At 53.3% G+C, this 24,057-nt stretch overlaps 8 protein-coding genes across 8 annotated transcripts; 5 read left to right on the top strand and 3 right to left on the bottom strand.

Moving 5' to 3' along the window:
* Nucleotides 1-534: 534 nt before the first annotated feature.
* Nucleotides 535-1,602, bottom strand: CLUP02_13336 (bax Inhibitor family protein; the record flags this gene model as incomplete). The annotated part of the gene is made up of 2 exons (XM_049292275.1): nucleotides 535-1,021; nucleotides 1,076-1,602. The coding sequence occupies 2 exons, from the start codon at nucleotides 1,600-1,602 to the stop codon at nucleotides 535-537; spliced, it is 1,014 nt and encodes a 337-aa protein (XP_049149421.1).
* Nucleotides 1,603-5,601: 3,999 nt separating this feature from the next.
* On the top strand, nucleotides 5,602-5,859 carry CLUP02_13335 (uncharacterized protein; the record flags this gene model as incomplete). Its single annotated transcript, XM_049292274.1, has 1 exon — nucleotides 5,602-5,859. The coding sequence occupies one exon, from the start codon at nucleotides 5,602-5,604 to the stop codon at nucleotides 5,857-5,859; it is 258 nt and encodes an 85-aa protein (XP_049149420.1).
* Nucleotides 5,860-8,384: 2,525 nt separating this feature from the next.
* Nucleotides 8,385-10,250, top strand: CLUP02_13333 (uncharacterized protein; the record flags this gene model as incomplete). The annotated part of the gene is made up of 7 exons (XM_049292273.1): nucleotides 8,385-8,461; nucleotides 8,629-8,733; nucleotides 8,791-8,992; nucleotides 9,061-9,288; nucleotides 9,350-9,810; nucleotides 9,872-9,913; nucleotides 9,989-10,250. 7 exons carry the CDS (start codon nucleotides 8,385-8,387, stop codon nucleotides 10,248-10,250), a joined length of 1,377 nt encoding a protein of 458 aa, XP_049149419.1.
* A 2,054-nt stretch (nucleotides 10,251-12,304) lies between these two features.
* Nucleotides 12,305-13,359, top strand: CLUP02_13332 (uncharacterized protein; the record flags this gene model as incomplete). The annotated part of the gene is made up of 3 exons (XM_049292272.1): nucleotides 12,305-12,324; nucleotides 12,795-12,943; nucleotides 13,055-13,359. The coding sequence occupies 3 exons, from the start codon at nucleotides 12,305-12,307 to the stop codon at nucleotides 13,357-13,359; spliced, it is 474 nt and encodes a 157-aa protein (XP_049149418.1).
* A 383-nt stretch (nucleotides 13,360-13,742) lies between these two features.
* Nucleotides 13,743-16,685, top strand: CLUP02_13331 (cyclic nucleotide-binding domain-containing protein; the record flags this gene model as incomplete). Its single annotated transcript, XM_049292271.1, has 1 exon — nucleotides 13,743-16,685. The coding sequence occupies one exon, from the start codon at nucleotides 13,743-13,745 to the stop codon at nucleotides 16,683-16,685; it is 2,943 nt and encodes a 980-aa protein (XP_049149417.1).
* A 308-nt stretch (nucleotides 16,686-16,993) lies between these two features.
* CLUP02_13330 (uncharacterized protein) lies at nucleotides 16,994-17,626 on the bottom strand (the record flags this gene model as incomplete). Its single annotated transcript, XM_049292270.1, has 1 exon — nucleotides 16,994-17,626. One exon carries the CDS (start codon nucleotides 17,624-17,626, stop codon nucleotides 16,994-16,996), a length of 633 nt encoding a protein of 210 aa, XP_049149416.1.
* A 1,226-nt stretch (nucleotides 17,627-18,852) lies between these two features.
* Nucleotides 18,853-20,649, top strand: CLUP02_13329 (HET domain-containing protein; the record flags this gene model as incomplete). Its single annotated transcript, XM_049292269.1, has 1 exon — nucleotides 18,853-20,649. The coding sequence occupies one exon, from the start codon at nucleotides 18,853-18,855 to the stop codon at nucleotides 20,647-20,649; it is 1,797 nt and encodes a 598-aa protein (XP_049149415.1).
* A 164-nt stretch (nucleotides 20,650-20,813) lies between these two features.
* Nucleotides 20,814-24,053, bottom strand: CLUP02_13328 (uncharacterized protein; the record flags this gene model as incomplete). The annotated part of the gene is made up of 4 exons (XM_049292268.1): nucleotides 20,814-21,700; nucleotides 21,754-21,937; nucleotides 22,026-23,752; nucleotides 23,882-24,053. 4 exons carry the CDS (start codon nucleotides 24,051-24,053, stop codon nucleotides 20,814-20,816), a joined length of 2,970 nt encoding a protein of 989 aa, XP_049149414.1.
* Nucleotides 24,054-24,057: the final 4 nt, after the last annotated feature.

Here is a 24,057-nt window from a genome sequence, read left to right as displayed (position 1 = left end):
ATATGGGGTTTCCTTTTCAACTTGAGGGAATCATAATGACGGATGGGATGTATCGGGTGGCTTTCTCTATTACGCACGTAGAGGCTCCGAGGCAATGAATAGCGCTCAACCGCTTTGATTTTAAAGCTGTGTACCATCATGAGTGTGTGCATTTTGTGACTTCTGGCTTCATCATGGAACAGTAGTTGCATACATAGCCAGAGTTTGAGGGGGCAAGTAGCTGTTGCACTATCTAATTGAGTCAAGATGCTGAGACTGTGACATGCTACTTTGTACGGGTATATTGAGACACAAACATATCAGGGTGCAGGTGTGGTGGACATTAAGTTGACCGAATTTAGAATTTTTATTTATTCTGGTATTGTACAACATAAAAAAACCAACTCCGAGCCCGTAGGTCTCTTTGGAGTCGTATCATGAGAGGGGTTCTCGAGCCTCTGTTTTCCGCCCGCCGTGGGGTATATACACCATCCCACTGGCGGGATCCCATTATCCTATCCTCCACTGCTGCTACACTTCAAGTCCAACTCATCTTTACTTCCTGCGGTTCTGCTGCATCATCAGAATCTGCACCATGCGGACAAAGATGTTGATAAAGTCAAGCTCAAGCGCAATGCTCTCGTTGACAGCATCCTTGCGAATGATGCCGCGCTCAGCAAGACGGGCGTGGTGCAGGATCTTCTGGACGTCGTAGAGGGTGAAGCCGCCAAAGACGGCGAGACCGCCGTACAGCGAGATGCTCTCGGTCAGGGCGAGGGTGCGGACGGCGGTGACCGGCAGCAGCATGGGCGCGAAGCTGGAGGCGACGACGACGCCGAGGCCGGCGAGGAGGGGACCACCGATGTAGAGGTACTTGTCCTGCTTGGCGGTGGCACCGACGATGGAGAGGGAGCCCATCATGGCGACGGTGTAGAGACCTGCGCGGGCGAGGAGGGCGCCGGGGACCATTGTCAGGAGGGGGGCGATCATGGCGGCCTGGGTTGCGTTGAAGGCGGCCCACATGGCGTACTTGGGGATGTAGCTGTTGATGCATTAGTTTGCTTCTCGGATTCTCGGGAGATGATTCTTGGCTTACTTGTCAGGAGAAATGGCACGGGTACCGTACATGGTACCGAAGCTGAGAGCAAGACCACCGATACCAACGACCCATGGGTTCGTCACCATCAACCTGTAGACGAAACCAGACTGGATCATCTGGCGCGCGCTGAGGGCAATGATACCGACGCCCAAACCGGTGTGAAGGAAGGTGTCGTTGAGGTACTCGCGCTCGTAAACGGGCATGCCGCCGTCATCGCGGGTCTCGCGGTTGAAGACGACGTTGATAGCGACGAGGGTACCGCCAAAGATGGCGCCGCCGACCAACAGCTTGCGGAGGGGGCTCGCCTGACCCTGGACGCCAGGTGCGGCCTGCTGCATATAGGTTCTCGAGGAGCCGCGGAGGAGGGCATTGCGGGCGGCGGTCGCGACGGAGGCGGTCGGTCTTGACTTTGACGAGGCCTGGTGGAAGGCTCTGGTGGCGGTTGTGCGGAAGGGTTGAGATAGTTGCGGGAGACGCTGCGCCAGGCGCGCAGGCCCTTGGCGGAGTGTGATGCTGAATGACATCGTTTTCGTGTCGATTCGTGTGCGAATGTGATGTGGGTGAATTTGCGATGCGAAAGAGAAAACAAAGGGGATGTGGTGGTGGTTGACGATGTTTAAAGGCCTGCGTGGAGGAGTTTCGCAGGAGGCAATGACGAATGACGTTCCCGACTCTGGCGGACTCTCGGGGCCGGAATTTGCCTGAGGTGCTTTCCCTCCGGGCGGGTTTGGCTGAGGCAGCTGCTTAGCTAAGTTTTTTTGCGGTCATGTGAGTGGCTGGAGAGAAGCTGGTGGAAATTCCCGTACCTTCTCTGCGCTGCCCTCCGCCTTAACCCCGATCCACCCGGGCGGACATTGGAGTTTGGCAACCAGCTGTCATCAGATGGTTCCTAGGTTCCACCAGGTGGCACCGGGAGCCCTTCCTTTTCCCCTCGGCTTCTCCTCCGACGCAGCTGCTGAAGGCTGAATGAAGCTCCCCTCCTAAGTGTCACGGTGTCTACCGTCCACCGGCCTGGACCGCTGCCGTTGGTCGCATGCCTCCTTGGCATCCAGAATTAGCAACTTGGGAATGAGACAGGAGGGTGTAGCCGCTGTCACACAAAGTCAGGTACTCAGCCAGGAACTCTGCTTCTGCTGCTGTCAATAAACCTCCGTATTCCCCAATCTCTCGAGTTGCATCGCCGCTGAAGCAAAGCAAGCTGCTATAGCGCGACAATACTTAAGAGGTGACTGAGTTCTCGTCATCTCACCATGAAAGCATTGAGCAACACTCATCCTCTCTCATGCCCTTCCCTCGGTATCACCTGTGCCTGAGTGAACAAAAACGAAAGAATGCAACCAAGTTCCTTACCGCTCACTGCCACTATGAGAGCCCCAAGAAAAGCTAACAATATAGCTTCCATCTACCGTGCAGTAGCCTCCTTTTACCCCGCCGTGCCTGGCCAATCTCTCAACACCACCTGAATCACCACCGTTACATGGACGCATGTCTCTCCCGTCTTGGGATCTTAGGATGCAGGCTTAATCGCGAGAGACACGAGAGGCACACAGACCGCCCCAAGCCACCCATACTTCGAATCAGCCAAACTCACTGTCCGTACCACGGTAAAGCATCAACAAGACTGGCGTTGAAGGGCGACACCTCCAACGGTTAACCGGCAGAAATCTAAGCCCAGACAATCTAGCTACGGCAAGCCACATTCCGCAGTGCCGTCAAATTCCCCCTCACTGAGACGGTAAACCTAGGTACTTGGAGCAGTCTCCTCTAATCGCGCCGCGAACTCATCGTCCGAAGCCTACTCTGGCTATTTCAGCGACCTCCATTTGCGTCCGGACTCATTTCGGGGCCTTGTCTTACTTCAGTACATCAGACGAGTCACGATGTCTGTCAGGATTGTGCCGAATGGCGCAAGGCATGGCCATTTGATTGATCACTGAGGTTCCTTTTCAACCTTCCGGCTTTCCTCGTCCAGCAGGGACATGGGGCTTGAATCCGACAATTGAGTACCTCGAACACGTTTGCTATGTATCTTTGACTAATCACACCGACGAATCTTCATCTTCTCATCGCTCTAAAAGAGTTCATTGTACGGGGTATAGAATCTTTCTTTCGCAGTCCGTGATTCCCCTTCCTTCCTATGGTTCCGCCCACACCGGAAACACCATGGTAAACCTCCGCAGCTCTCCCGAAGCACGGCCGCCCCCAACCTGTTTACTCCCCTCGACTCTGTGTTTTCTCCGATGAACCGTAACAATTCAGACTCATTGCACGTCTTGAACTACATTTTGAGACACCTGATCACCCCCTCGGTTCCTCAATTCCGTACCGGCCCCAGGTACGGGAAGTGGGACGGGGTTTAGGGGACACGGGGCAGTCGGTGGTACCTACACTGCTTGTCTTGGTGGAACCGGGATGTCAGAGACAAAGAGGAAAAACATGAACCATTTGTGACGTCCAACATGGGCAGCAAAACTCGTTGACTCTTGCCGTTGTAAGTAACCGTGTCGCATCAAGAGGACACACAAAGGGCAGCAAATAATCGAGAGTTGTCAGCGACCAAAGATCTTCCTTCTACTGACTCAAATTCGACACAAGTCCCATTGATGATTTGAGAAAGAAAGAACCAACATCTAAAAATTTAGCACATCATAAGAAACAGGCGCGTTCCTGGAAAGGCTGGAATGAGGCGCCGTCCGCTGATGTGATGATCTACGATAAGCACCATGCCCCAGACAGCTCTAACTCGACTAAAGCCAAACGCGGACAGCCGCCCAAAGTAAAAGACTAAAGTACCTTGAAAAGTACCTTATATAAATCAAAAGCACCAAAAATGCTCTACTTTTCTGCCAGGATCTCATGCAGCTGCAGACTGAACTGCACAGCGGATCCAGGACCCCAACACCGGCGGCTCCTGAACAATGAAAGCAAGAAAACGCAACCAACACGGGCGGCTAGGTGCATACCAAGACCATCGCCCCCATCAAAGGAGCAGCAAGCTGAGCAGAGAAATGCGTGTTAAAATCATGCATGAATCTTGGGGGGGTCGCGATCGCAAGCATTAGCGCGCTGCCCCCTCTTCTCACCCCTTGAGCTACTGGACTGGTCCTTACTGGCACCATTCTTAGTCCTTCCTACCTTAGACTCTTAGTATAGATTCCGTTTGCTTAATGAACCCGTCAGGATAGTCCCAATTCCCAACCTCCACTTCCTCCTGTGTCTGTGTCTGTCTCCCCCATCTTCCCGCCAAACTTCCGCGCACGGGGTTCCAGCGTCAAACAAACGATGAAGGGGGGCTTGGGGGCTTAACCCAAGTTACCCGTGGCGGGCCTGCGGCACCGCACCGCTCGTACCAGGTGTCGTCTCGTGTCTCTCTCTCTGTCTCTCTCTGTCTCTCTCTGTCTCTGTCTCTTTCTTCCTCAGCCCTCCTCCCACTCTCCTTGATCTCGTATGACGATGTGTGATGCTGAGTGTCGAAAACTCACCACTGCTTCGGATGTTCGCAACATCCCCCGCCCGCTCCGTGCTCCTCCCATGCGTCCCATCCACCAACCGCCCCGCCCCCAAACTCCGAGGTTTCCAACACGCGCACAACGAAAGCTGAACGTGCTGAGAGCTCCCGGATCCTTGTCTTCGTTCTCTAGTATCACTCTATACTGCGACCCTACGATCCTATGACCCTGTCGCCCCCAGTGCCCCCCCATCTCCATTGATTGCCCTTTCGCGCCGGGTACTACCTAACAAGCATGAATTCCTCGTTGCTAATATCCAAAACCAACGGCCAACTTCCTGATTCGGTGTTGCGGACAAGCCAACCAACAATCCAATACTTTCAAGTCTCATTACGCAGAAATCCTTGGTAACTCCATGCTACGAGTCCATGACGGTCAGGGGTACACTCCATCGCAGTCTGAATTTCTTTCTCGTTACTTAATAGTCTCTATTCCTCCCCTCCTCTCATGACCCGTCTCTCTTGACTTCGCTACCACAAATGCGCCCCGTCCTATCCGCACCTAGCCTCTTCCCACCAAGCCACCTGCGTCGCTTCACTTCTCCGTACAAACTCCTCCCCATTCATCCTTTGTGTAACCAACCCGCGCCAAACTTGGCGTCCCGTTTCACCCTTCGGTGTGGCTTGTCCTTTTCTTCACTCTCGACAATTAGCATCCCGACCAAAATACCTTTCGGTCTCACACCACCACCCGCCTCGTGATTCGAAAAGTCCAACAAACGGTCGCGTCTGCGCTAAGGCTCCTCGACTCGGCCTTTATTTTCCTCAGTTCGCGCCAGAATTCTACTTTTGGCTTATAAAGTACGACCGCTTCCCCGACTCATACACTCGCACGATCGAGGACCCGCAGTATTGTGTAATTCTGTCGTCTGTTCTTCCCTCACGATCGAGTTTGTCAGAGCTTGGCGAAGAATCCGACTTTCCAATCGAAACTCATCCATTCATTTTATTATTTTCCTTCGTTTTCCTCCATCCATTGTTCGGTTTCTTGTTCCATCATCCACCAACCGCCAAGATGAGATTCTCCGCCGCCCTCTCTGTCGCAATCCTTGCCTCAGCAGCTTTTGCCGCACCAGTAGATACGGAACAACATCCCCTAGCATCCTCGTCACATGTGTCAAAGGTCCCCGCAGATGCGGCTGGCGCGGCAGCACCCCAGCAGCTACACCAGAAACTAGCAGCAGCAGCAGCACATCGCCTGCGTCCAACATCATCGCTTCCGCTTGGAAACAGATCTTTGGCGACAAGGAAGGAGAGGAGGATCCGAACCTAGGAAGGGCATGCTTTTGCGCCAACGGATCGATTTGCTGCAATACTTCGGAAGGCCTCGACTGCACGCAAGGCTTGTGCGGATTGTAAGAGAAGCGCAAGAAGACATCCCCAATAAGGGAGCATCGGGACAGTGACGCTTCCACTCGTCTCGGGCCCCGCCCGGTCCACGGAAGGCAGGAGCGACCCGCTTTGTCCGGCTGCCAGATCGGGGTGGATCCCGCATCGCGACCCATATTTTCCCCGGTGCCGACTGCTCCATGCCCGGGCGAATCCGTCAGATGCCCCTGCTTGAGAACCAGATCCGGGAAATACGAGACGCCAAATCCGGCTGGCCCTTCGACCTACAAAGAAAGGTTTAGGGCTTCGGTTAAATTACGGGCAACCAGTGGAGCGAACTCCCCGCCGCACAAAGCCGGGCGATACCTCGGGCCGAATCGAGTAAACCACCGATGCCCGCCATAGCTGCAGAACACAAAAGTCAACAATAATAAGCTCTTCGCTTGAGAAGTCGCAGTCGAACCCATCGCTGTTTCAACCATCGTCAACAACTTGCGGGCGTCGGAAGAGGAGTCCATGCAGGCACCACGGCCTGCGGGTATGCCGTGGATACTACGCCCGAGACTACACCACATATGCGGAGGAGTAGACTGCCCTTATTCATGAACTTCAAGCGCATCGCATGGAGGAGTCAAGCAACTTCGACATGGAATTGCGTGGCCGAATCGCGCGCGCGTCCGGCAGAAGACCGCCCGAAGGGTCCAGGTGTTCTCTAGATGAAACTGGACCAACAGTACCGACTGGCACGATGCCGCGGCTATTCAATGTTCTATGTTTGCTGCAAGAGCAAATAAGAACGAGCTTGTCACACTATAACTTTAATTAATAATACCATTTTGGCTCCTGCACCACTTCATTGCCGAGTCCCCCTGGCTCCTGTGCCAGTAACGGATACACCGTCAAGAAATCGAAGTAAGATCTCCTGAAATGGCTGTGCAGGGAGTAGATAGCATTCGCCTCGAGCTTGGCTTCGCTGACAACCTTCCGCTACGTCTGTGAGAAACACAGCATATATAGCCTGACTGCCTGGGCAGCCAGCAACGGAGGAATCAAAGTGTACTCAGAAGGCTCCAAGTCCTAAATCTTTGTGTCTGCAAAAGTTTGCTATCGTGATGGCCGAAGTAGGGTGCAGCAAATGAAGCTAGAATTGCAGTCAGCCAATGGCTGGGATCATCCAGAGATCCAAACTCTAGGCCTTGGGCGTGGTTCGAGAAGGAGGCCGGAGCCGTATAGTGTTTCAAGACGATCAGAGGTGCCCGGAAAGGCCCTTGTGTCCGTTGTGATGGGCTCGGGCCACGAAGCAGGGGCCGTTGAACGAATCGTAGAATCTTGAAGGCGAGAAGTATGTAACCGCACCGGTCCGGAGACGGTGGAAAGCTTTCGATGCGGGCAAAAGCACGTGAGGAGACGATGCATCTACTATCTCCACTGTTGGCCCTTAGTCGAAGCTTCTTCTGTTGGCAACTCGGCTCGTTGTAGCATTGGGTACTAGATGACCTTGAAGCGTAACGAAATCGTGAAGCTGATCTTCCTCTAGAGCCAAATTCCCGTCCCTAGAAGTCCCTAAACCATAAGGAAGTCAGCTAATAATAGTATATGGCACGTTAAAGGAAACAAGAGCGATACGATGGGAGTAGAGCAGCGCGACCCTGGCCATTTCGACAAAGAACAATTCTAGGGGGTATGCCCTGAACACCGTGCGACATGATTGAGCAATAGCTGACAGCTGGAAACACGTGGTATGCAAGATATCGGGTTTGTCAAGGCGTGGAGGGTTGCAAAGGCTGGGCCACGCGTGCGTAGCATCTGCGATAGTCTGCGGCTCATCGGACTGCGGACCCTAACTAGTGACCGAAGAGTGCAGCCAGTCATGTCAGTCGCGAAAAGTTAACCGGACGTTCAGGCGCGCCTTGACATGTAGCTTGTGGCCATACCTGTCAACATGTAGATGGTCGTTGATGGTCTTTAAACACAAAGTCCTAGTCCCATGGCCCTGGAGCATAGAGAACAGCGCGTTTCAGGGTACAAAAGTCTAAGCAGTGGCTCACTATAGGTCAGCGGGACTGGAGATCGGGAAAAGAGCCGACGAGGGTGGTGGGAGAGCAGCACGAGGCGAATTAGTCGCGGGCCAGGTTCGTCCACTTCTTTGTTGCGTGGCCCTTGACGCCGCGTGGTTGGTGTGCGCCGAAAGTTGAGCCGAAAAAGAGGTTGTGGACTTCGGGACGAATGAAAGCTTTGGGAATGTCTTCTTGCATCGGACACCGAAGCAACCATGCGGTGAAACACCGGCAAGATGGTAGAACAAGGTGACTGAGATGGAGACCGGACGGTAGAGTCGAGGTTGGATGTCCATCGATGGCCCTGGTTGATGGGGTTGGAAATAGTCTTGTTCGTGAAGAAGAATGCTACGTACATCTGCCTAGTATCCAGGGGGGGGGGGGGGGCAACGGGCAAAGCGTGGGGACGTTGATGGAGAAGAAGGGCAAACTTGGTTGGAAAAAGAAAGAAATGACGGCAAGAGAAATGGACCCATCAATCTTGCATGTGTAGATAATTCCATGGATCTCCCACAGCAGGTGCAGATCCGGCGGGGATAGGTAATACCTTAGAAAACAAAGGAAGGAGGATCCACTCCGCGAAGAAAGAGAGGCAGAATGCGATGATGCTCCGTACTTTCCCTAAGCTACCTCGTACCTGCGTGCCTTCCTTCCAGATTCAAACCAACAGCAATCCAAGAAAGCGCAGAGGTTGTCGAGGAAGGCACTTTCTTGCTACTTTCCAGCTCAGGGAAGCGGCTTAGTCATCAACGCGTGAAACAGTGAGGCGACCAGCTAAATGCCCTCAGGCATCTCCTATCTACCACCTCAGATCTCAGGCTCCTGCAACAACCTTTCAACGACCACCCAGATTATCCAACCTTCATGACAATTATCAGCCAGTCCGGGAATCCATCTCGGCCCCTGCTTCCACACCTCATATGCCGTGTCCCAATGCTGGACCGTTCGACAAACTCTCGCAGCTTAGAGATGCCGGGCGGGCACCATAAACATACCACGAATGGCCGAGTCAGACTTCACGTCTGGCACGCGGCGCGAAATCCCCCCGTTCATCGCCCTCCACCAACCCAACCTTGGCAGGCTTCTAGCCGTCTTCCATAAGGCTTCCACGCATCGATCTCCCTTCGCTCAGAGGCGCCTTGACCACCATTCCCCAAGCTTCTTCGCCGTCACCCGCCGCCGACATGGTTGACCGGGTGCATCCTCTCACCCAGCCGCTGTGGACTGCTACCCCTCCCAAGACCGTTTCGTGCACCGTGCGTGCCATTTCGGGTCCGATGAGCCAGGGGTCCCGGGCTGCAAGTTTGAGACACGCGGTGAGATGGCGGTCCACCCACACTCGTCTTTCTGTACTAGGCTGAACCGACTTTGGGATAGCGACGAGATCAAGTGTGTCCAAGACTCCCAGAGTCTGCTGGAAGTGGAGGAATGGACCTGCTGCGAAACGAACGGCGGCCGTCTGCCTCTCCGGTCGTTTTCGCTCCTTGCTGCTGCGGCCTGCACGCGCCTCACCTTCAACTGTTCTATCTTGTACTATGCGATAAAAGTCCCCGTCCATGGCACTCCATCCGGACTCGCTCCATTTACACGCACCCACTGGTCACGCCGTCGTCTTCGCAGCTTTTGCCGTCCTCGTCCTACGGTCACTCTTGTCTCGATCTCCGATCCGCGAGCTCAATTCCATTAGCAGTGCAAGGTGGAAAAGAGTCATTAGCCTCTTGTCTCAACTCGACAGTAGCGCGCATGCTGCTTGTCTGTTTCTTGAATTTACCTTCAGGCTTCTGGAGCAAGGATGCGACATGCTTTGACAAACCGAGGGGGCGGGCTCCCGTGTCCGTGTGAGCTTCTAGAATGTCTCTCCGACCGCCTCGCATCAGATTGAAAGCTTGAAAAATCGAGTCCCAAAGCACGAGTAGGGCACGATGGGACGCAGACGAACCTGTGGACAGGAAGTTGAAGGTGATACATACGACTGCCGCTAGCCCGAGGGGGAAAGTGCCAGAGTGGGTGTGGCAGAGGCAGAGGCAAAGGCAAAGAAGAGGCAAATGCAAGAGAGGGAGAAGCGAGGCCGGCCGAGGATGGAAGCCGGCATGGAAACGACGCCAGAAGCCTGATAGAACAAAGAAATCGCAAGGCCGGCCCGGCGGCAGGCCGTTTGATTTCTGTCAATTTTGATTTTTCCTTTGGCTATTCTCCTCTGGCCGATCTAGCGACGCCCCTTTCGGAAGAAACCCAGACCATTGAGCGGCTGCCCTGGATTTGTGCCCAAGGGGGCTAAGCAAGGTGCGTGCGTCCGTTGTTCGCGCTACACTACCTGCTCTATTCCGATGCCTCAATGTCACACTGGTGACCGGAGCAGTGCGCAGATTCAGGTAGGTAGTAATATGTTGCCATCGCCATTGGAGCCAGCCCTAGCCAAGGTAGCTTCATGTCTCGCTTTCGCAGCAGCCGATACTGACGTTGTCTGCCGGCTTATACCTGGTTGCTTGCAGCAATTGCAGCGAGAATCCTCCTTATTCTTGGCCTCGCTATACTCAAGTATCGTTAGGTAAATGTGGCTCAAGTTTTGGTGGACGAGTGATTAACATCAGTCAGTCTTTCTCCTACTGTCTCTTAATTGTCTGCCCTTTGCTGACATCATCAAATAACCTAGCACCTTGTCGGGCAAATGGTGTGCTGGCAGATCAGAGTCACGACGGAGCATACCGCATGTCTATGTCTCCTGGCTGTTTGTTTCCTCTGCTCAGGGCAAGACAGGGCGCCATAGACGAAGGTCGCGAAAGCTGCAGTTTGTCTGTCGCACACCCGGTCTCCTCCCCCTTTACTTTTAGCTTTGGCTCTCCTCCACTGGCGTGGTACCCAGGTCTTTACAGTGCGCCTAGAGAAACCGTAAAGTATGGTACCTTACGCAGAGATATTGTCATGACTACGTCTGTATTTCGACACCACAAACAGCTTGGCTGTGCCCAGTGCAGGGAACACAAGAGGCTCGGGGCATGCTCAGGCACAGTAAGCTGCCGTTGCTTGTGCGAGTGTTTTCCCGCTGACATTCTGACGACAGAGCCGTGTTTGATGAGTTTATGATTAGTCTGTCGTTGAACTCTTCCAATGCCCTCGCCGTGACAGCAATCATGATCGTCCAGATGATCGAATGGACACAAATACCTACTTCCTCGCCTCAAGCCTGCCGCGGTCGCCGCGGCCACACGACTACCGTCTACTGGCCCTTGGGCGCCAGGCTGTTTAAGCTTTGGGGTCAGGTTCCGTTCATGTCTCGTCACCCTGCCAGTGACATGCTGCGTACCCCTGAACAGACTGCCTCAAGGGTCCGTGTGCAGTAGATCGGTACCTGATGAGTACAAGCTTCACGGCCCCTACCCCACCCTCCGAGCGTCATTGTGCGAGGGCTGGCTGGGCGCAGCGTTGGCGATAGGCAAAAGCTCTGAAGAGAGCGGTGGTAGAGGTGACGCTTAGAGTTGTCATAACTGTGCTTGATAGGTAAGATGAGTTGTCTTCCAGTCTGCTTGGGGTGAAAAGATATTCCAATGGCCAGCATTGGTATTCGAAGACATGTGTATTGTTGGCTCCCAAATATCGAGTATGGTAGTAGGGGAGGGGGGGGTGGGGGTCAAAGACGTGGGCTCCCTGGTGGAAGAGTTGTGCTTGTGAAGTGAAGAGACGAAGGTGTTTAGCCCGTCTCGTCTGGCTGTCCTGTCCGTGTTTGACCTTCCGGAACTCTCTCTAGTGTGTGCAGGTGAGTGTGTCCCCTCCCTACTGCTGTATCCTTGTGGCGCATCCGCACCAGCTCCCGCATCTGCACATGTCCACCGTACAGTCGCTGACTACTGGGCGTTGGTCGACGAAGGTTGGGTATGGCACTCACGCTCAGGTTCCGAGAAACGTAGGGGATGCAACGCAGCATCATCCATCCTCGCCCTTCCACCTCCCCGTCTTCCAGGCCGCATATCTTAACCTACCTTACCTTAGTCATGTCCCTGGAAGTAAGGTACCTTAGTGTAATACCACTTTACATAGTACCTCAAGGTAGAGAATACTTTGCCTTAAGTAATCTTGCCAAAAGATAAAGTGAACAGCCGAGGAAGGTGCCCTGGGTCCTTGGGCACTTCGTACAGAGTACCAATGCAGTCGGAAGGAAGGAAACGGCAAGGAAGGAAAGAAGCAGCAGTTAGAACGACTCTTGTTCCTTCCCCACGTCCCACGTTTCCACAGTACGTCCTCGCGCCGTGCCATGGACGCCCACGCCCACGCCCAGGGCACCCAGGGCACGCCCACCCGCCCACTTCAGTGCGACGTTCACGCCCACACCCGCCCATGCCGCCTCCACCAAAAAAAAAGGTACCTGCCTACCTCACCTTACTAGGTAGCTGCTGTATGATGTCTTCCGTACCAAATGGAAGGCACCAAAATACACCAAGGGGCAAGGTACCTCCTTCCTTACGTACCGACATCTACGCCCACGCTCACGTCCCTTCCTAGAATCCTCGCACCCATCCCGTCGCCCCCCAGTTCGGTCCTTCCCTTCCCTTCCCAAACCCACGACCGCTTCTCTTTTCGTCCGTCACCGTTTCTCTTCCTCCCAGTCCCCCTCCCACCCGCTTACCCATTCCTGCAGCAGTCGTCTTCCTATCTTCCTCTTCTGCTGGAGATCTTCGCATTGCAACCTCCAATCGCCTATTCCCGTGCCCGTTTGTTGGCTCAACTGATCTGCAATATTGCGACTGCGAATCATCCGCCTTCTTCACTCGCCTACATCACCCTCTCGCCTCCGATCCCGCCGCCTCGAACAACCCACCCCCGGCACCTTCGTTTCCCACCATCCTCGCAACTCATCTCGCCTTCGCCTATCCGCTCCTTGGAACCGGCCGAACCCCGCGTACAGAGCCGTTTATTTCGCATCGAGAGCAATTCCACACAGCAACAATTGTATCTGCCTACACCGTCGAAGATTTGGTGAGTACTCCCCGGCCTACTGACCGTTACCAAATCACCAGCGGCAAAAAAGTGACCGTGTGTGTTTCTCTCTGACCTGACTTCCACAGCAGAACTGTCACCCCAACTCAGCTTCTACAGCATCTGGTGCCGAGCACACGACAACTTTCCGTTGCTGTCTTTGCGCAGACACTTGGTGTCACCGCATTTATCATCAATCATTCTATCCTGCCGGCAAATTGTCGTGTCGAAAGCGACTAGAGACACCGTTTTCAACGGCGACGTTGCGTGATACGATCTGCGACACTCAGCATTGTCGACCAACCCGACCCTCCCACTCTCAAAGCTGCTCCGAAGACCCCGCCTTCAAACCAAACGCGACCGCCTCTCACTACCGAATCGCTGAGAAGAAATTTGCAATATTTGATCTCAAATAGCGCGAAACAAACAACAGGTCCTCAATCATCAGAGTGTCTCTAATTATCAAACACCGCTACGATTGGCATCTCCCCCCGGCGAACCCATTACGCTGCACTTCAAACGGCCTCTCCGGAGCATGCACCAGCCTTGTCTGCTGTCTACACTACCGACGGAAACCGCTGGAATCTAGCATCGGAGGAAGCTTCAGCTCACAGGCAGGGAGAGGACTCTCCTCCTCCAGCCGCCCTTGCGGAGCACAGGCTACAGACCGGGTGTGCACTGGCGAAGCCCTGTTGAAGCTTTGGCCCTCTGCCCTCCCACTGGGCGGAGAGCTTAGCCGGCAAGGCACGTCGAAAACCTGGCGTCGACACGACCACGTACGCGGCATCCGTCAAGGACCATGAGGCGGAATCGCTCCCCAACATCACCTTCACCCTACCGCGCCCTCGCCCATGCCGGCGCGGGCGCGGGCGGGGTGCCAGATTCCCTCTCACTCCTCAGGTCCTTCAACGTTGATACGAACCCTACCCGCCCTATGCGGCCATCCCCACTCACCGCTTCCACCATCCGCGACATGCCGCTCGACTTGGTTGATCGCATCAGATCATTTCCCCTGTTTGTGTCTGCGCCAGACGAGTTCTTGGCCGCTATCGGAAACCATTTGAGACCACAAGTTCATGCTGCACAGGACCACATTCTCACAGAGGGCGATGATGCCAGAGCAATGTACTGGCTGGTGCGCGGAGTCGTGGCTGTCACCTCTAGAGACGGTGAAGCCATTTATGCAGAACTCAAGCCCGGTGCCTTTTTCGGAGAAATCGGTGTATTGATGGACGTACCGCGAACTGCGACCATTGTGGCTCGGACAAAATGCCTTCTCGTGGTCCTTAAGAAGGAAGACCTCCAGGCCGAGTTACCGAAATTCCCGGATATGGAACGTGCTATTCGTCACGAAGCTCAAGAGCGGTTAAACATTCTCAAGAAGAAGCGCCAAGAGGGCGGGCAACTCATCAAGCCTGCCTCGACGCAAGCCAACGGAGCAAGAGAACCGGTCCCAGGTGAGGTGTCTACGGGTGAGGTAGGCACCATCAGAGAGGGCACCGTCGTCAACTCCAAGAAGCGGAAATCTCCCAGTCCTGGCGCCATCGAGGACCCTGCAGCAGGCAGTGCCCTAGGAAGTGGTTTCGTCAACGTGCGACGAACATTACGAGAACTGCCTTTGTTCTCCACATTACCTCCTGACATCCTCCATCAGCTGGGACTCAGCGCCCAGCCAAAGACATATCCTCCATTTACAGACATCATCCAACAAGGATCGGCCGGCAACGAGATCTTCTTCATTGTTCGAGGTGAAGCAGAGGTTGTTCATGAAGCACCAAGTGAACCACCAAAGAAGATAGCTCGTGCGACCTATCTCAGGCCAAGATTAAAAGCAGGTCAATACTTTGGAGAAGTGGCCAGTCTTGGATTGTCCGAGGGTCGAACAGCGACAGTACGGGCAATTACAACGGTCGAGTGCTTGATGATCCCCGGAGACGCATTAGACACGCTTTGGAGCCGATGCCCACCTGATATCAAGTCGCAGGTTGAGGAGACAGCTCGCAAGAGATACAAGAATTCCGACGAAGACGTTGAAATGTCAGATGCAGACCCTATGGAAAGGACCAGCAAATCAGATCCTCCGACGCCGACAACACCCAAAGCTCTACCGCACGTCACGTTCACAACGCCCTCAAAACCGACGTCACCTACAAAGGACGATATGGAAACGATGGAGCCCAAGGACCCTGATCCTTTCTTGAGCGTGGACATGGAGAATATGCGAAATAGGCGACGCAATTCCCTGGCCCCGCCTACCCCGCAATCCGACAACTCCTCGTCAATAGTGACGAACGGCTTCCGAACTCACCAGATTGAGTCGACACCTCTTCGCTTCTCTTTTCCACCACAGTCGCCAAGCGAGCAAGAAGCGCCCGTCAAGCGAGCCCGGACACTGCCACGGCGTCCACACCCGGCCCAGGCCCCAGCTCTTCCCGACGATTTGCTCGTGGAAGCATTCCGATACCTCAATGTTGCAGAGCTGATGAACGCGCGAATCATTTCGTCTCATTGGCGGAAGCTGTTGACGACGCACCCGAAGGTTTGCATGGATTTGGACTTGTCTGAGCATAATAGACGAGTCACAGATCTGGCCATCCGAACAGTCATTGGTCCTTTCGTTGGCAACCGCCCGGAGACGATTGACATTAGCAACTGCTTCCACATTACCGACGACGGTTTCCGAAGTCTTTGGGAGAGCTGTGGCCGCAATGTCAAACGATGGCGCATGCGATCCGTGTGGGATGTCTCTGCAAATCAGATTCTGGAAATGGCAGAGAACGCAAAGGGCCTGGAGGAGATTGACTGGAGCAATTGTCGCAAGGTTGGTGACAACTTGCTGGCACGTGTCGTAGGCTGGGTAGTACCCGAGCCGCCACCACCCCAACCGCCCAGCAAGCAGGTGGTGATATCCAGTTCTTCTGCCAAGTCAAAGCCTCAAAAGGCTGTTACGCAACAGGCTCAGCAGAGAGCTGCTAACATCCCCAAGCCGGGCACCATCATTGGCTGCCCCGCCCTCAAGCACCTCAACTTGTCGTATTGCAAGCACATCACTGACAGGTCGATGGCTCATCTTGCTGCGCATGCGTCCAATCGGTTGGAATCGTTGTCCCTGACACGATGCACCTCAATCACAGACGCCGGCTTCCAGTCTTGGGCTCCGTACCGGTTCCTGAACCTGTCTCATCTGTGCCTCGCGGACTGCACTTACCTCTCTGACAACGCGGTCGTCGCCCTCGTCGGTGCGGCCAAGAATCTGACACATTTGGATCTTTCTTTTTGCTGCGCTCTTTCTGATACCGCCACGGAAGTCGTCGCCTTGGGATTGCCTCAGCTGCGCGAACTTCGCCTCTCGTTCTGCGGCAGTGCCGTCTCGGATGCCAGCTTGCAGTCGGTTGCACTACACCTGAACGAGTTGGAGGGCATCTCGGTCCGCGGCTGCGTTAGAGTCACTGGCGGCGGTGTCGAGAATCTGCTTGAAGGATGCAGTCGACTACAATGGGTGGACGTTAGTCAGTGTCGAAATTTGGAGAATTGGATCCGAAGCGGGGGTGTTATGCGGTGGGGATTCGATGAGCGCGGTGGTAATGGCCTGTCACCGGGACAGGTGCCTTTGCCACTGCCTAGCCCGACACCGGCTGCTACGAACCGCGGTGGACGTGGGGCAAGGCCGCTGAGCTTCCGGAGGAGAGCAAGACACCCCGTCCGATTCATTGTTGAAAAGGGAGCATTCGGGCTTAGATGATGATGCGAGGTGGTTTAATTGGGGTATCTTGACGCTGTTATGAGAGAAGATGTTTTGTACGATTGTGGCCCGGCGCGGAATTGTTTGGATCATAGAATAAGCCTATTTTAGGGAGGCGCAGCTCGTTAGGAGAAGCAGACAGCATTACAGGGCATCATGTTTGGATTCTCAGACGGCTTTTGGCGGGATGGGCTGAGGATAGACTGGACTTGATGATACCCTAATTCATTTCGTTACTGCATCATAGGCACGCCATGTCAATCACACGCGTCCATTCGTTCCCGCATCGTTGTGACAATGACTGCCCATTAACCATTGCATACTATGCCGGAGGTCCCATCATTCACACCATCCCAGAACTTCTTGTTCCGCTCATCCCAGGCTTTCCGTCGCTCCTCGGGCGATAATTGCTTGGGGAACCCTACCCTGAACAGAAACGCGACCCTGGTGAGCGCCGCCATCAGCGTGAAACTCACGAGGATCCAGTCTACGCCGCGCCATTCCCGCACCGGGTTCACGAGGTTTCCCTGGAGACTGAAGGATATCCAGGCGCTATAGAGCAAAGACGCGTCGACGATGAGGAGGGCGAATTGGTAGAAGCTCCAGATTGCGCGTTGGATTCTGGGCGGGACGGCGTGGTGTTCGGGGGAGGTGAAGACGTAGATTGCGTAGGAGACGGTGACGTGGGCGATTACGTAGGCGAGGAGCTGGAGGGTGTGGGCGCCGGAGTAGAGGTCTGAGTCTGGGTCTGAGTAGGCTGGGGAGGTGAGGGCTGTGAGAGGGGAGGAGGTGATGAAGGGCTGGAGGGGGGTTATGGTGAGGATGTTGAGGAGGGTTAGATAGGTTTTTGGGATTAGGGAGTGTTGCTGGAGTTGGGTTGTGGAGGGGAGGTTGAGTGTGTAGGAGTTTATGACGAGTTTTTCTTTTTTGGCTTTGCCCATTGTTTTTTTTGAGGTAGGGGCTTGAGGAATGAGGTAAAGGGCGGTCGGGGTGGTGATTTTGGTGGTTAGATGCTGCGATGTTGGTGTTGGTGTTGCGAAATGCGGGATGCGAGATGCGGACAAATGGGACAACGAGACCCCTCACTCGACATTTACTTTCCGCACAAGTGGTTTCCTCGGGACGGCGACGTGGTGAATATAAGTCCCTCGTGCGTTATCAGGGGCTGAAAAGAGATGCTACTACATATAGTTTCTCATTTCCCAATTCCCACATCTTGGCAAAGTATGATTGATTGCCTCGAATTAAATGCTAAGAGTACCTACCTTACCTAGCCAGGAATTAGTGAGAATGTCACTGAGGCGGGGGGTCCAGTCATGAGTCGCGGGGCATTCTTTCCATCCTTCCATTCCCCCTTCTTCGTTGTTTCCTATTCGGGGGGAGAGGGGCACGGGCCGGGTGCTTGGACCAAGGGGCGACTGGCGGGGTGGAAGGAAGTAGGGGCCGTAAAGGGGTCCGGGCTTCCTTGGGCTTGACTTGCCGTTTTGTTTTTTGGCGGCTTAAGCTCGTGGAGCTCCGGCGGGCAGGAGCTTGGGCCGTTTGGTGACCTTGTAGGAGGAGGGGAAGGAACTTTGAGAGCTGGTGCCTTACGTAATCTTGAGGGTTCAGCTGTTTCTTCTCCTTCCGAACCGACGTTCTTCATCAACAGCGTATCTTTGCATGAGGTGTTTGACGTTAATCCGGTGCACTTGGATCCGGGATCACTTTGAAGTCTCTAACTGGTGTTTTTTACCGCTTCTGCCTAACGTGAGCTCTCACTATGGCCAAGATCTTGGGCGTTTGTAAGTTTTGTGGCGATTTGCAAGGTTCCCTCTTTGACTTGCTTCCTCGAGTATCTAGTGGCATGGCATTTCCTCCTGCTCCATTAACTCAGTAATCAGTCTTCATGGCTATAGTTTCAATCGCTCTTGATTCAAGATGGAAAGAAGTGCCTCTCATCCGCTTCTCAATTGCACCTCAGGGTTGTACAAGGGCATCATGCAGGACTGTAGCGCTTACATGAACCCCACGGAATGACGGAATGGCCCAATCATCGCTTGAGCGGACATCAGTTGCTGATAGCCTGATACGGACTACCCCTCAACCTCTTCTCGTGAGTAGTCGTCCATGAACCTCTGCGGTCTCATGCTACGATATTGTGACCCAGCCATTGAGTCCGCCATTCAGAATGCGTCTCCTCGAGACAGAAACGTTGACGCTTCACGAATTCGTCGAGGGCCACGTTCCCGAATACGCCATATTGTCGCATACGTGGGGGGAGGAGGAAGTTCTCTTCAAAGATCTCGAAAATGGTCCATCTGGCAAAGCCGGATGGATCAAGATCCAGTCTGCATGTCGTGTGGCCTACAAGCGGGGCTATGATTGGATCTGGATCGATACATGCTGCATCGATAAGGCCAGCAGCAGTGAGCTGTCTGAGGCTATCAACTCCATGTTCAGGTGGTACAAGGAGGCCGCTATCTGCCTCGCATACCTCTCCGATATAGTATACTGTGAGCCTGGGACCGACGAGTGTGAGACGACTCTGGCGGGGAGTCGGTGGTTCACCCGCGGCTGGACGCTCCAGGAGCTCCTTGCTCCGTCATCTCTCGACTTCTATGATCGAGACTGGACACTTGTAGGTTCAAGGGCCCTCTTCCGAGGCGTCATTGAGAAGAATACGGGAATTGAAAGTATTTACTTGTCGAGAGAGAGGGGTTTGGCTAGCGCGAGTGTCGCCGAGCGGATGAGTTGGGCATCACGAAGGACAACAACCCGAATTGAGGACATTGCATACTGTCTACTGGGAATCTTCGATGTCAACATGCCCCTCATCTACGGGGAAGGGATCAAGGCTTTCCAGAGACTGCAAGAGGCAATCATTCGGGACAACGACGACCAGTCCATCTTCGCGTGGGGGAACCCGCATGAGGGGAATGTGGTCAAAATTCCGAGCCCCCTAGACGGCTGGTCACTCCTCGCGTCAAGTCCGTCAGATTTTACGTACTCCGGCGACGTGATTCCCATTTTCCATGTCACTACCAGTGCCCGAGTGCGCATCGAAAATTCAGGCATCACCTTTATGACGCCACTGCTCGCAGAGACACCTTCAAAGTGGGTGAACGGCCCCTCCTCGACTGCATTCTTGGCGCCTCTACTCTGCCGCCGCCGCACCGACATTTTCAATACTATCGCACTTTCTTTACACAGTACCAAAAGGCCCTCACCTAACCTTGATCATCCAGACGGAATGTCGTACTACAGGGTCTCAAACCAGCTCTTCAAATTTCCAATGACCGCTTGGGTGAATGAGAGACTTTGTTCAGCATTCATCTACTTGAAAGCCTCGCGCAGGTTTCGGGATATCGGAGATGAGCGCGGTTATGCGCCGAACTGGGGATGTGCCATCCGGACGCTGCCCCAGGGTTTTACTCTCGGTACCCCGTACTCGTCGACATGGGGCCAACACACCGATGGAATGCAGCCCGACGTTTTACCAATAACCGAACGACTCGTCGGATCATATGGTCTTGCGTCTCCAATTGTGATCCCACTGCATCATTATGGTTACGAAGCAACACTCGCTCTTGTCTTACAGTACCAATACATGTCCACCGCGACCGGGTATGGTGGCTCTGTCATCTTCGATAAAGCGCCGTCGTGGATGGTGAACCGAGTGGTCAGTATACCGCTCGGATCTACAATTGAGGAAGTTGCGGAAACGGTACGGATTGAATCCGAGGCGTGGCCGGCGGAGTACGTGCGTCAGATTTCGGGCGCGAACAGGAGGGTAAAGCCGGCGAGTTCCAAAGACCTGTTTGATCGGAGTTCGTTGAGGACATACACCAGGTTCCACGTGGGAGTTTCGACTGAGCGAGTGCATGGAACTCTTCAGATCATCGATGTTGAGGACTCCGGGGGGAGTAACGTCTCTCTCGAGGTGGACCACAATGGAATTTACACTCCCGTGAAGGGTACAACATAGTTCCACTACTGAGTAAGATAGCATTGATCTCAGAGACAGTTCTCAGCTACTGGCTGCGTCCGTAATATTCAGATATCCACTGAAGCCAAAACGAAAAAGCTCTCTGATCATAGGGTAGAAGGAATCAATCAGTTGCCGCATTGTTACTCGAATAGCTAGTCGCACTATCGTATCTGATCAGATCGAGCAAAATACTCGTCAGAGTACCTGCCATCCAAGCCTCTTCCACCATGTTCCTCCACATCAGCTTCCCGAACGTCAGCCAAGTACTCGTCAAACTTGTTCGTGATTGCAATGGTTCGTTGCAGATGCGAAAATACCATCTTCTTCCCCATAAACTTAGCGAGCTGCCGCGCGGTGGTGATCGTATTCCGGATCTGTCGTCCGTTCATGGGGTGCTTGGTCAGCTCGTCTATGTGCAGCGAAACATCGTCAAAGTCAATGCTGTCCTCCTCTCCAATGCTCTTGAGCCGCTCGAAGAAGTTCTTCCAGATTTGCTTGCGTTGGTAGGCCTCCAACCTTTGGTACCGGAGCGCCAGCTGAATTCGAGACTTGAACGCCTCGTCGAAGGTACCCACACGGTTTGTCGTAAGAATCAAGATCCCATCGTAGTACTCTAGAGCGCGCAAAAACACGGAGACAAGTGCGTTTCGTTGGAGGTCTTGTAGAGTACGTTGCTCGAGGAAGACTTCGGCTTCATCGAGGAGCACGACGCAGTCCCAAATCTTGCCGAGGTGGAAGACGGACTCGAGATATTTCTCCACGTCGGCAGGATTCGTGCCTATGTCGCCGCAGGTTACCGAGTACAAAGGCTTCTTAGCTACTTCGGCGACAGATTCGGCTGTAAATGTTTTCCCGGTGCCTGGAGAGCCATGAAGCAGCATAATGAGGCCGTTTCCTTTGTTATCGATAACGTCTGTACCTCGCTTGGCATCGATTTGGTTGGTTACAAGTGCAAGAATGAGCATCTTCATGTCTTCATCAGCCACCAGACTGTTGAAGGCTTGATCGTTCCAGGCCACGTCCCGAATCTGGTCGACCTCAACATCAACTATTTGAAAGGTCAGTAAAGTATTTTCACATGCAAAGCCACAAAGACTTTACCCCATTTCTTGCGTCTCAAATCAAAGCCAGGGACAAGATTTGGAAAGAGATAGATCTCAGGAACGTGCGGTTCACTACCATCTGTAGGCAGGCCTGGCTCTGGTATGAGCTTTTTCTTATTCATGTACTGATTATTTGGATGCAAGCTTTTATACGTCTCGAAGTCAATCATAAACCTTTCCCCCTAAAGAATGTTAGTAAGACTAACCAAAGGGTTGCTCGAAGGATAGTAAATTTCAACTCCAGAGCTCATCCGAAAATAACCCACTTACACTAGCAATTTGCCCTGTGCCTTGATAGGAAATGAGTCTTTTCTCGCGACATTTCCAGAATGTTTTGCCACGACGCATTAGCCTCTCCTGCAATGCCTGTGAGGTATACTCAAGCGGCATGACAGGTAAGCTCGAAATATCAATCTCTCCGTTCTCAATCTCCGTCTCGAACTTAATCTTGAGCTCATGTACCACTCGAACAAAATCTCCACGATAGGATATTGAATGCGATGATATGGTCCATTGCGACAAGCACTTTTCCGCGGGATCTTTTCGACCTTTTGACGTTGGAAGAGTGGAGTTGTCATCAGATTCATCTCCTTGGGGATAAGGACTAGACAATGCAATGTAACCTTGAGGGACCCCATCCGTGAATGAGATCAAGACTTGCCCAGGCCGAAAAAGGTATTCCATGGAGATGTTGGACACATAGCCTCTGCTGAGTTGCTCGTCGATGTTGTCGTACAACGTTGCGTAAGCCTCTTCGATGTGATCCACCAACGTATTTACCAATTCGGCTTGGCAGCGCGGCAGGCTTTCAATCCTACTTGACCTGCGATGGTGATACCACCATACGAAGGGCGCTGATAATCTGTCATGGGTGTTGACTTTAGGAAATTCTTGACGTGACGCCGGATGCAGCGCGAAAAAAGCCTTCATAGCTTCCACCATTTCCTCCGAAGTAAGCAGTATGTCCTGGTAGGCCGGTGTCGGGTTTGGTAGTGGCCCAGATGACTTCCTTGCTTCTTCTACTGCATCTATCTGATGTTCTTCTGAGTAACACTTGTAGACCACAAATGAGATGTCTTTCTCTTTCTCGATATATCCTTCGGGGTCCATTAATTGAAATCGTGCACCGAGACGAATGTCGTTCTGATGTACCATCCACTCTGGTTCCAAGAGGTATATATGTTCGCCCGTGTCTTCGTTTTCAAGGCGATGGAAGATCTGCACCCTGACACCCACTTGCGGCGTTGAAATTCGGTTAACCTCTTCATTTGCTTCTTCTAATAGCTGAATCCGCTGCTTCATCTTTTTAATGACATCGAAACATAACAAAGATGTCTCTTCGGCGCTTAGAGGTCCTGTGATTGCTCCGTTAGGGACTTCGCCTGCTTCAGCAATAGCCATCAGAATGTGTTCTGAGGTGTTTGGGGCAGCAGCGCACGAATCAAGTCCCGAGGAAAGGCTTGACTCCAAACAAGCTTCACCGGCATTAACTGAAGTCTCAGAAACGTCTGCATGGCTGTAACGATAGACATGGCTCTGTTCCATTTTTTGCGTCCCCTGAGTTGTTTCAAAGCGAGCTCTTTCGGGCTGCTTCTGTCTTGGAACTGTTGGCAATGGGCTGTGGCTGCGAAATGTCTGTTGTGATGCTAAAGTGACGATGGGCAACCTGGGCCCTGGCGCTGCAGATACCCTCAGGCGTAAATTTGAGGACTGATGTTCGTTATCAAATAGCGCTATTGATGCGGTTGGAACGGGTTGCGCGGTATCCAAACGACTCGAAGGCTCGATGCGTCGAGGTGCACCTGTTTTGGGTGCTAGTGCAGCAAATTTGTTGTGTAATCCTTTGCCTATTTCGTCTTCCGATATTGTATAATGTGTCTGAGTTGTCTCTCGAGATGTCCGGTCGTTAACTTGGGTATCTGAAGGCATAGTTCCATCCGAAGTATCATTCCCAGCATGAGCTGGATCGTATTGGCCTCGCATTGCATCTTGTGCATCTTGTGCATGTTGTGCATGTTGTGCTTGTCCTGATAGGATTACTTCATATGCTGGCCGATCCCTATATACCTCCTCGAATTCAGGCCGTCTTACTTGCCCCTCCCACTTGGATCGCATTTCTGATGCACTAATATAGTGTTCTTGTAGTTTCTGGGTCGAGACTATCGAAGATGCACTTGTCACTGTGGGCTGATGTTTGACGTTCTCTATATGTTGCTGCTGATTAAGTCTGGGATGTAAAACGGACTTTTGAGGTTGTGGGTTTGTCGCCATTCGGTGATGGACGTTGTCCGTTGCCATGTTG

The sequence above is a fragment of the Colletotrichum lupini genome, chromosome 7 (genome assembly GCF_023278565.1).
Source record: "Colletotrichum lupini chromosome 7, complete sequence".
Taxonomy (NCBI): domain Eukaryota; kingdom Fungi; phylum Ascomycota; class Sordariomycetes; order Glomerellales; family Glomerellaceae; genus Colletotrichum; species Colletotrichum lupini.
This window is presented reverse-complemented; position numbering and strand designations above follow the sequence as displayed.